Source organism: Mustela lutreola, chromosome 7 (genome assembly GCF_030435805.1).
Source record: "Mustela lutreola isolate mMusLut2 chromosome 7, mMusLut2.pri, whole genome shotgun sequence".
Classification (NCBI taxonomy): Eukaryota; Metazoa; Chordata; class Mammalia; order Carnivora; family Mustelidae; genus Mustela; species Mustela lutreola.
This window is the reverse complement of record NC_081296.1, coordinates 108,993,399-109,005,749: the sequence shown is the minus strand read 5'-3', so window position 1 is coordinate 109,005,749 and position 12,351 is coordinate 108,993,399. Positions and strand designations below refer to the sequence as shown.

The 12,351-nt window shown below is 41.7% G+C and overlaps 1 protein-coding gene across 2 annotated transcripts in view; it reads left to right on the top strand.

Annotated features, from left to right (window-relative positions):
* Positions 1 to 40: 40 nt before the first annotated feature.
* Positions 41 to 12,351, top strand: part of GCH1 (GTP cyclohydrolase 1) — a 46,056-nt gene continuing 33,745 nt past the window's right edge. For both annotated transcript variants that reach the window (XM_059182148.1, XM_059182147.1), the window contains exon 1: positions 41 to 536. In XM_059182148.1, coding sequence (XP_059038131.1) covers positions 197 to 536 — 340 coding nt within the window. In that variant the 5' untranslated portion in view covers positions 41 to 196. The remainder of the gene's footprint in view (positions 537 to 12,351) is intronic.

Sequence of the window (12,351 nt, the reverse complement as noted above, 5' to 3'; positions counted from 1 at the left end):
CGCCCGCAGATAAAAAGGAGGCACGGCCGCGCTCTCCAGCCTGCCACTGTCCCCGGCGGAGGAGCGTGTCCCTGGCCGGTCGCCTACTTTCCTCAGGTGATCCTGGCCACAGCCTATTGCCTGCGGCCGCCGGCGCGCTTGAGTGTCAGTCTCCGAAGCGTCCCAGAGTCCCTCCGGAGCGGCAGCGGGCGGGTCCATGGAGAAGGGTCCGGTGCGGGCGCCGGCGAAGCCGCGGGGCGCCAGGTGCAGTAATGGGTTCCCCGAGGGGGAGCCGCCGCGATCCGGGCAGAGCGGGCCGCCCGAGAAGCCGCCGCGGCCGGAGACCAAGAGCGTCCAGCCGGCGGACGGCTGGAAGGGCGAACGGCCGCGCAGCGAGGAGGATAATGAGCTGAACCTCCCCAACCTGGCGGCCGCCTACTCGTCTATCCTGCGCTCGCTGGGCGAGGACCCCCAGCGGCAGGGACTGCTCAAGACGCCCTGGAGGGCGGCCACAGCCATGCAGTTCTTCACCAAGGGCTACCAGGAGACCATCTCAGGTCAGTGCGCCCGCCGGCCTGGTGGGCGCAGGCTGCTCCGGCTTGCGGGCACGGAGTAGGTGGCCGCGGGAGGCGCACGTCGGCTCGGGGAAGTTTCCGGAGTTGCCTCACTCTTGGCACAAGTTAAGAGTTCTGTCACCTCCAAACCCCACCTTCGGCCCTGGCCCCGCTGTCCCGCCCAAGCGAGGGCCCTGTGCGCGGCGTCCGGCTCAGCGGTCCTTGCGGGGTCCTCCCGGTCCCTCGCGCAGCCCTCTCCTTGAGCCTCGGGTTGCGGGGACCGCGGTCACTGAGCTACGTGCCAGGTGGGAGCCTGGAGCCCCTGTCGCCCGAGCGCCCAGGGCCGGATGCCTGAAGCACATGCCGAACCCAGACCTGCCAGGATTAGGATCGCCTGGCGCTCGTGGAAGGGAGCTCTTCCTAGGTCGTCCCTCTTCTCGAGGTCTAATTTTTTGATAGGTCTGGGGTGAAGCTTTGGCTTGGTCTGCTTGGAGCGCGGGGTGATTCTTTGTGGCAAACTCAGAGACCCGCACGCTCAACTGATTTGCTAAGGCACCGGGGTTTTGGGGAGAGTTCTAATTCTCTTTGGTCCGCTGTAAGTTAACTCTCATCTCAGGACTTTCCCGGGATTTGGCCCAGCTCAGGGCATGGACTTGCCCAGAGTTTGAGGCGTGACGTTTTGCTGTTTGAAGCCCCCGTCCCCATTCTAAAAGCTCAAAAGCAATAAAGTGACTCCCTGGGAGTCGGGACGTTTCTCAGGGCTCTGGAACCCCGAATCGGAGTACCTCTAAGTTGGGTTTGCCCAATGTTATTCGTGCCTGAGGCGGGTCAGACTTTCACCCAGAAGGTTGGGAAAGCTGTAGGGGGTGGGGGAGGGAGAATGGAAAATGACTTAGCTGCCTATTTGCTGGGCGAATGGTGCTGTTCTTTACAAAAAAAAGAGAACGAAAGCTTCTGATTTCTGCAACTGGGACCAAGGATGTTTTCCAGCTTAAATCTTTGGTGCCTCTTGGTGACATTTAGTTATTTGGCCTAAGAAGCCTCTACATTCATCCTGTCTCAAAGAACAGTGTTGCTTTGCAAGGTAACTTCCCTGCCCCTGTTATTTTCTTGAGGCGTGTCCGGCGATTCCCCTTATAAATCCTGGGAAGAGCTAAGTTATTTTTGCTCGGTCTTCCACACCCCAGAGGAAGGGTGGGAAATCAGTGTGAGAGGGGTGGGGCTCCAAAAGGAAATAATACTACACACTAAAGCCAAGAAAGTCCTAGTTCTGTGTCCAAGTTCTCTTTTTTACCTCTTGATGGTAACAGTTCAGAGACTGAAAAGCCAAATTTCAAGCTGCAAAGACTGAAGAATAAGCAGTCTTCATTTGGTGAATATTCTATCATTTTGTAACATTCCACAATGTAATAATGAAAAACCTCTTTTAGGGACTTACTCATTCTGCCTCTTGTGGACACTGAATGCAGTCTCCTTCATAACATGGGTCAGCCTTTGGGAATCTTGGCCAAATTCACAGCAGAGAGGTATTTCTGACTCCTGGACAGGTCACAAAATTACCTAAAGTGATTCACAAGGTTTATTTATTTATTTTAAAGATTTTATTTATTTGTCAGAGAGAGGGAAAGAGAGTGAGCACAGGCAGACAGAATGGCAGGCAGAGGCAGAGGGAGAAGCAGGCTCCCTGCCAAGCAAGGAGCCCGATGCGGGACTCGATCCCAGGACGCTGGGATCATGACCTGAGCCGAAGGCAGCTGCTTAACCAACTGAGCCACCCAGGCGTCCCCACAAGGTTGATTTAAACAAATGGTGAGCATAAGTTTGTCTTATGAGCTATAGGCTAATGAATCCAAAGAACACTTCAATCTACCTTAGAAAATGGTTTTACACCTGTTAACCTATTACTTCAAAAGTGCATGGACCTAGATACAGAAAGCAGATTAGGGGTTGCCAGGGCCTGGGGAAGAGGATAGAATGGGGAGTGGCTGCTTAATGGGTTTCTTTTTGGGGTGATGAAAATGTTCTGAACTAGAGAGTGGTGATAGTGGTGTTTGCACAACATTGTGAGTATATTAAATGCCACTGGATTGTATACCTCAAAATGGCTAAAATTAAATTTTTTTCCTATTTATTTGACAGAGAGAGAGAGGAAGACCACAAGTAGGCAGAGAGGCAGACAGAGAGAGAGAGTGGGGGAAGCAGGCTCCCCGCTGCACAGAGAGCCCAATGTGGGGCTCGATCGCAGGACCCTGAGATCATGACCCGAGCCGAAGGCAGAGGCTCAACCCACTCAGCCACCCAGGCGCCCCTAAAATGAATTTTTTTAAATGATAAATTTTATGTATAGCTTACCACAATAAAAAGAGTCCACAGGCCATTTAAGAATTATACTAGCCGTTAACTGAATACTTTTTTATGTTTTAACTGCTTTATGCGGAAAGTCTTGGTTAATCCTTAGTTTTGAGGTAAACACTGTTCTTTTAACCCCATGACAAGGAAACTGAGGCAGAGAGGTTAACAGCTTCAAGTGGTAGGGCTGGTATTTGAGTTCAGACAGCCTGAATGTGGAACTCTTACCTACTTTCTCATGTTGTTATTTTGATGTGTCAGTGTACCTTATCTCTAAATATTTCAAACTGTGAGCTATGACCTCACAGCTGGGTTAGCAGCATTAAAAAAAAAAAAAAGTGGAGTAGAATTGAAAAGTTCAGTTTATCACATGGAGTAAGGTTACAAGTTGTGAGGTGCTTCTGTGTGGGTTTTGTAGGTTTTTTTTTGTTGTTGTTGTTGTTTTGTTTTTTGTTTTTTGTTTTTTTTTTTGGTGTGTACCGGCTCCAGATATAAATATAATTAACTGTGGATTGTGGTAAAAGGTTTGAAAGCCTCTACCTAAGGGCTCACACTTAAGGGCTTAATACATTTCTTAGAGGCACATAGTTAGAAGACAGGAGAGGACAAGGACAGTGCTGAATTTAAAGGAGTAAACCTCAAATGGTAGTGGTCTAGACCCTAGCCCAGCCTGGATGGGAGAGAGAAGGAAGGGTATTTTAAATCTGTAGTCAATATGGCAGAGAATAATAAAACAATCCTGAACAATCCCTAATTTTTATTTCTTTAGAGAGCATAAGTTAGTGACCACTATAAATTGTTTTGGGAAGAAGCAAACTGCTTTAAAACTCTCACTTTTCTTTACTTGTAAACAAGATACTCTGTATCTTTCATATCTCTAATGGTTAATGGTGTTGACTTCAGTGTTGTAAAAGAGAAAATAAATTGGTGCCTTATATTCCTCAAATAATTTTTTTGTTACTTCTCTCCTTAGTGGATTGATGCTAACTTCTGGCATTCTGGGGAATTTGTCATTTCTCCCTATGCTGCCCCTTCTCTGCATGACCCTTGCTTAGCGTACCTTTCATCTACTTTCTAATGTGTACTTTACCATGGGTACATCTATGATCACCAGTGATGGGGTATGTCAGGGTTGTGTAAGTCTTCTGGTCACTGTTCACCACTGGGTTAGGAGGAAATGCTGAAAGAGACACTGCGCCCTCTCCCAGGAACTGGCTCTCCTTTGAATCTGCCACTACATCCTGATTCTTGGACCAGCTCATCTTTCTCTGTTGCTGTCCTATTTCCATTTAGCAACATCATAGTTCTCTTATATATTCTAAGTTTTACTTTGATGAGGTCTCTCTTCTTTTTTTTTTTTTTTTTTAAGATTTGTTTATTTATTTTAGAGAGGGGTTTGGAGAGAGGCAGAGGGAGAAGGAGAGAAGCAGACTCCCCTCTAAGCGCAGAGCCTGACACAACATGGCTTGATCTCAGGACCCTGAGCTCACGACCTGTGCCGAAATCAAGAGTTGGATACTTAACTGACTGAGCCACCCAGGCCCTCCAGTGAGGTCCTCCTTCTAATAAGGAATCTTCCCTGTATTTCCAATATCTTATTTGGAACTTTAAATAAATTGGAGGGTCTACTGTTCTTTGAGGTTCTTGGTCTTCTTGTCCCTGTGTCTGACATTTCCCATTCCCTGTTCCCTCCTGGATTTAGTTGGGAATAACCTTTTAATGAACATTATCTACCAAATGTTAAGGGCATCTACCTTTTTTCATCAGTTGTCCTCTTTATGCATTTATGGGAACACACAACTCTTGTGTCGTATTTCTAATTAATGTAGGTTTTAGCTTGTCTTATCCAGGATGCCAAAACAGTTTTCATAAATCAGTTTTTAGGAAGCACTTGAGCATGTGTGTAAGGCAGCATGAGGAGAGGGTACCACAGGTGATGGACTTCATGACTGTCTTCCCACCAGGGTTGCGGAGCCCTGCCTCAGTAATTTGCACTGCAAGATGGTATCTATCCTTTAAAGATAACACAAGGCAGGGCACCTTGGTGGTTCTGTTGGTCAAGGCTCTGACTCTTAATTTTGGCTCAAGTCATGATCTCAGGATTATGAGATCACCTGTGTGGAGCTTCGCACTGGGTGTGGAGCCTGCTTAAGATCCTCTCTCTCCCCCTGTGCCCTCCCAACCCCCACCGCATGCGGGCACTCTCTCATTCTCAACAAGAAAGAAAGAAAGATAATACAAAGCAATTAGAGACTTTGTTTATCCAAAATTGAGTCTTAGTTACTTCATGCTGAAATGTGCTAGTACTCACGAAAGGTTTTTTTTCCTCTTTTTAATCACAAATCCTTGTGATTTACCAAATCCGACCAATGATGAACTAAAAATTGTAACAATTTATAAGGTATGAATGGGGACGAGAATCAAATTATTTACTATCCCTCCCATATTGCGGATGAAATGTGGGTTTATGTCCCAAGTTTTTAAATATATTCAAGAAATGTTAATCTCATCATGGAGAGGTGGTATTTTTGGATTGTGTATGGTGCATCTAAATATTGATTCACTAGTAATTTTTATTTTAAATCATTTTGCTAATGAATAATTTATAGGACTTAGTTCTTTTTACTGCTAGAAAGTGTACTATGAGTAAAGAAGAAAAAATAATGAAGTTGTTGAAGTACATGCCTAGAATTTAGGAACAGTCAAAGTTGATTAAAGCTGTTAAGCCATTGAGAATGGAGGAAAACAGCTTGTCCTAATGGTTTCTTTTTATTTTTTAAATTATTTTCTAAAGATCTATTTATTTATTTGGTAGAGAAAGAGAGAGTGGGAGTGGGGGTGGTGCAGAGGGAGAGCATCTGAAGCAGACTCCACACTGAGCACATAGCCCATCTTGGGGCTTGATCTCATGACCCTTGAGATCATGACCTGAGCAGAAACCAAGAGTCAGACACTTTACTGACTGAACCACCCAGGTGCCCCCTAAGGTTTTCTTTTAAAAATATATTATCTATTAACAATTTTTCTGGCCTGGGAGAAAAAAAGTTCACTATAGATAACTTCGGAATACCAAACAAAACCATCAGTTTGGTGCCTGTTTTAGTTTCATTGGGTTGGTGTAAAGTACCACAGACTGGGCTGTTTAAACAACAGGTATTTTATTGTCCTGCAGTTCTAGAGGCTAGAAGTCCAAAAGCAAGGTGTGGGTGGAACCATACTCCCTCTGACGATTGTAGTGCAGAGACCTTTTTTTGCTCTTCCCAACATCTGGTGGTAGGTATCAAACCTCAGTGTTCATTTGCCTACATTATTCCAATCTCTGTCTCTATTGGTGTTCAAATTTTCCTCTTTCAAAGACACCAGTCACATAGGACTGAGTCTATTGTACTCCACTATGTCCCTTCTTACTTTAGTTAATTACATCTGCCATTACTCAATTTCCAAATAAGTCACATTCTGAGGTACTGGGGTTTGGGGTTCCGACTTATCTTTTTGGGGAGGGAATACAATTCACCTTATACCTATACCAGGGCTAAATACTATTCTTCATAAGACTGGCAACTTTACAGTTTCATGTAACAAATTTATTGAGTGCCAGGCCCTGCACCGAATGCTTGGACCACAGGATGAGTAAAGCCAGATATGGTTTCTGCTGTTACGGAATTTACAGACTCTTGGACAAAGACCGATATTCATCAAAATCACATGAGTGAGTGTGGGATTACAGATTGAGAAATGTTAAGGATAAAATGGGCAGAGCTCAATGAGAGCACTTAACAAAGGAATTTATCTGTGCTGGGAGATAGGAGCATGGATGCCTGAGCTGACATGTGAGTAAAAACAGACACTACTGATGACTTACTGGGTGCTGAGCTCTTTACATATATCGTCTCGGTTGCCCTCACAGTAGCCCTAGAGGGTAGGTGATGTATTCCCATTTTACAGATAAGAAAACTGAGGCACAGAGAGGACCTGGCCAAGGTCATATCTTGACAACAGCAGTGCAGGGAGGATGATAGAAGATGAGAGTCATATTCTTTGGCATTCTGTTTAATTATAATACTGTGCTGATTTATTTAAATTCCCTCCTCCTCCTCTCCCTTTTTGTATTTTCTCAGCTGTTTTCTTTGTTCAGCTCTTGAAACTCTTCCATGGCTGGGTTTCACCCACTGGCTCATTTGCAATATACTCCTGTTGGAGTCCCATATTAGGTTGAGTCAGACTGCAGTACTAAAATTTGCCAGGAGAGGGCAACTATCTAATCATTGACGAATGCTAGATTATGAATCCTGGATCATATTCCAGTTTATATAAATGAATATATTCCCTGTGGTTCTACATTCTCTTTTGAATCTATGGCAGTTAGATCTGGGGATAATTTGGATTCGGTTAATCAAAGATTGTCTGAACTGAGGTAAATGTGTTATATTCATGGCTGAGAAGACATTTACTCACTGGAATTTTGTCTGATTGTAAGCCTCATTAACAGTTTTTCAGTCCCTTTTAGAGAAGAGGAACTGTTTGTACTCCTTGTTTCATCCCTAGCAAACTTCCCAGCATGTTTGAATTAATTTCATAAAGACTAAAACCCTTTCTTAACTCTTTTTTTCTACCACAATCCTCTCTGCGTGGGTGCTCAATAAATACTACTTGTTTTATACACTGAAGAAAAATTCAGAGGACTTGTCTTTATGAAAAAAAAGCCACAAGTTATTCCAAATGGGCCTCCTGAATACTTTTAGACCAGAGGTCATCTTTTAGACAAGTGTGTAGAGTCAGACAGTCTGCACTGCAGAAACTCACCTGTTTGAGATAGCTCCTAGAGTCAGTCAACATATTATTTCAAGGTCTCACTGAAGTGACTGGTCTGCTCCCTGGCACATAAAAATTATGGGGAAGGATGTCTAGAAAATCTGTCAAGATTACAATCAGTTTTTAAGCTGTCATAGAAATGTTCAAATGTACACAGTGTAGTATAATGAGCTGCTGTGTGCCTTCTAGCCTCAACTGTTAGCATAAACATAGGTCTATCTTATTTCAACCTTTCTGCCTCACATTCCCTCACTGAATTGCTTTAAAACAAATCTCAAATGTGTCATTTCATTGATAAATACTTCACTATATCTAAAGTAAAAAGACCTAAAAATATTATGCTTGAAATTAACAGTTATTCCTTATTTCCAAATATCTATCCAGTGTTTACATTTCTCTGATTTTTCCACAGGTGTCTCTTTACAAATTGATTCCTTTTTTTTTTTTTTTTAAAGATTTTATTTGTTTATTTGACAGAGAGAGATCACAGGTAGGCAGAGAGGCAGGCAGAGAGAGAGAGAGAGAGAGGGAAGCAGGCTCCCTGCTGAGTGGAGAGCCCAATGTGGGGCTCGATCCCAGGATCCTGGGATCAGGATCTGAGCCAAAGGCAGAGGCTTTAACCCACTGAGCCACCCAGGCACTCCTACAAATTGGTTTCTTTGGATAAAGATTCAAACAAGATTCACACATTGTATTTGATTAATGTCCTTAAGTTTCTTTTAATTTGTTATAATTTATTATTCCTTTTTAATCCCCTATAATTTGTTGAAGAAACAGGGTCATTTGTCCTATAGAATTTTCCACATTCTAGGTTTTGCTCATTATTTTCTCATAATTTAGTTTAATATGTTCCTTAAATATTAGTGGATTTAGAGGTGTGCCTCCCTGCTCCCACTCAAAAATAACTCTTAAATTTAGTAAAGAATAATTTATAAATGGTGGCATATGCTTCTGTCAGGAGGCAACTAAATATCTAGTTGTCTTTTTGTGACATTAAAATTGATCAATGTCAGGTGTTATCAGCCTTATTCATCCATTATAAAGTGCCTCACCAGTCTTTCACCTACTACTTTTAATAGCCATTGGTGATTGTCTAGACCCAGTAATTATAATTTGCAAAATAATGATGTTTGGTCCTTTAATTCCTTTTGAATTTATTGACTGAATTTCTATAAAGAAGATATAGAAGAATGTCTTAGACTATCTTTGCAACTATTTAGTAAGTTTAAAAGTATTTAAAATAAAGCTTAAAATTATGACTATTAATTTCTTTAATTCTAAAGTAGAGCTCTGCCTTACTATGACTTAATCTAGAAGCAATAAAGAAAATAATTTACATAAAAACTATGAATTATCACATGTGAAATACCAACATGAATGAATTCAAATGACAAAATGGGAAGAAATATTTACAATTCCCCTTGAGACAACAGGGTAATCAAACTAATATAAAAAGAGAGGCTAGAAATTAATGTGAAAGGTCAAAAACAGAACTGAAAAATTGAGGAGACCTGTAAGCAGACAGTTCATGGGGCAGGAAATACAAATGACTTAAACACTTGGAAAGATGCTTGACCTCACTTTCAGTAAGAGAAATGCACACAGACATTTCTTCCTTGTTAGATTGACAAAAGTCCAAAAATTTGATACTGCATTATGTTATCAAAGTGCTAGGGCAAAAACTATTACTGTTGAAAGGGTGCTCTCCTTATGGAGGATAATTTGGCAACATCTATCATATACAGAGTTATATACGCTACTTGAAAATCCAGCCTCTAGGAATTTATCTTAGATAGATACTTGGACACATTAAATACGTATGCTCAAAGTTAGCCACTATAGCCTTGAATGTGGAAGTAACCTCAATGTCTAGGCTTTTAGAATGGCTAACTCAGAGGAGTTATATTTTGTAGGAAAAATGGGATATGGGGGACAATAAAATTTTGCTTATATTGGTATTCCATGTTAATCAGAATATGAACTGGGCTGATAGCACATAAGTATAGAAGCAATACTTCTCACTATTTCCAGTTTTTGTTTTTTGAGGTATGTGCATGTATTTTCAAATAGGTGAAAATATTTTGGCAAAGTTGTTTCAAATCTAGGAGTAAAATAAATACAACTTTTCCTAAGGGCTAGCTAACCAGAAAAATCTGATAACTGAAAAACGTTTACCCTGAAATTATAGAAAAATAGTGTGTGTGTATATATACATGTATATATACATATATACAAAAAAATCACAATAAAGATCAAGCTCATAAATATATATATAATATATATACATACACGTATATGTGTATATATATACTATATATATACATGTATAGGTATACACGTGTATGTATATATATAGTATATATTATATATGTATATGTATATGTATATATATGTATATATATTATATATTTTATATATATATATTTGTGAGCTTGATCTTCATTGTGATTTTTTTTTTTTTAAAAAGATTTTCCCACTGAATGGGAAACTGGATGCAGGACTTGATTCTGGGACTCCAGGATCATGACCTGAGCTGAGGGAAGATGCTTAAGGGACTGAGTCACCCAGGCACCCTTCTTTGTGATCTTTATTGCATGTAGAAAGAGACTGAGTTTGAATGCGACCTTCTCTTTTAACTATGCATGTAATGACTGGCATGTTTCTAAAGTTTAATTGTCATCTTTCCCCTTTTGTAAAGGGTGGAATGGAAATACCTGCTCTGCCTGGGCTCAATGTTGTGACTACAGCATTCACGTTCTTTTTTTTTTTTTTTTTTAATATTTTATTTATTTATTTGACAGAGAGTGAGATCACAAGTAGGCAGAGAGGCAGTCAGAGAGAGAGGTGGGGGAAGCAGGCTTCCTGCTGAGCAGAGAGCCCGATGCGGGGCTCGATCCCAGGACCCTGAGACCATGACCCGAGCCGAAGGCAGAGGCTTAACCCACTGAGCCACCCAGGTGTCCCAGCAGCATTCATGTTCTAATCGACATCATGGCCCCTCATTTTTTAAGTGCCTGTGTTTTCATATGAAGACCTACTTAGTATGTGAGGATCATAATATGTAGGAATTCTGTTTTTCTTCCTGAATCCTAGCAAAGAGAAAGCAGGGTCTATAGCAGGGACCAAACAGTAAGTTCCTGAGGAGAGAAGCATATGGAGTTTTGTGTGGTCAGAAGGGAGGCAGATGCTTCTGGTGGAGAGACTTGAAACCGCAGATTACTGTGGAGGTGGTAACTTTTGAGCTGAAAGTAGAAGGAAATTCATTTTGAGGATTTAAAAAAAATTTTTGAATTTTTTGTTTTTTAAGTCCTCTCTACAACCCAGCTCAGGGCTTGAACTCTCAGCCTTGAGATCAAGAGATATATGCTCCCCCAACTGAGCCAGCCAGGTACCCCAAGTGTTTTTGTTGTTGTTGCTGATTCTGTTGTTTATTTATTTATTTTTAAAGATGTTTATTTATCTATTAGAGAGTAAGCAAGAGCGAGAGAGCACAGGGTGGTGGGGAGGAGCAGAGGGAGAGGGAGAAGCAAACTCCCCAATGAGCAGGGAGCCCACATGAGACCACGACCTGAGCTGAAGGCAGGAGCTAAACTGACTGAGCCACCCACACACCCCTTTTGTTGTTGAGACAGAAATTGTCCATGCTGGTTTAGAGAAGGCTGCCATCTAAGTGTTCTGGACTTAAAAAAATATACTAATATTCATAGTTGTTGGTACCATAGAGTTAAAATTAAATGAAACTGTTAAAGCAATTTTTTGTCCACTTTTTAAAGGTCAGGATGGAAGGCATCAGTGGGCTCCTTTCTCTTTTAAAAATCCATTCTGGCCAGTCAGCCCTTCTAATGAACTTTACCTGAATGCGTGTTGCTAGTTGGCCTATTTGGTTTAATTGGTCTAGTCTTGGCAATCTCGTTGTTGGTTTTATCTGTGATTCTTCTGGTTAACCTCCTTGCTTACTTGTGCTCCAAGTCCTGACTCTTGGACTTCCTGAGTATCTCTAGACTCTGTCTTATCTTCTCTTGCTGTGACTCTTTGTCCTCACACCAGAAGTCCAGTGACTTCTTAACTTCCCAACTTACTTCCTAGATGTTAGTGCCACTGTAATTTTACTAAAATTGAACAGGTCTCATCCTTCTGAAAATACTTGCCTGATTTTTTTCTTGTTTTTCCTCACCATGGCTGTGAGGTTTTGTTGTGTTCCATTCTCTCGACTGCATTCTTTCCCCCTTCTGTTCCATCACTGCTCCTCTCAGGAGGGCCTTTAATTTAGGGCACAGTCTGTCTTGAAAAATCACTCTGCCTCATTCCACACTGGAGCTGGAGATCAAGGCAGACATTCTACCTGAGGCTCGTTTTTCCAAAATATTTGGCCCTTATTATCTGTTCTCTTCCTCTAAATTGTTTTCACTGTCTTTTTTTTTTTTTTTTTTTTTTTTTTTTGGTTGCTAACCATGAGGAGACCCACTCACTACCCATTTATCAACAGCTATTGCTTCTCTAGAGTTCTGTGAACAAGAAGCCAGATTTAGGTGAGAAATTGGCTGTTGCTGAATTCTGCATTGAATTTTTTTGAGGTCCAGTTGGTCCAAATACTGTTTCAAGTGAAGAGCTTTGCCAGAACATATGGCTCTTCTCTATGAGGTATGATATGTTTTAT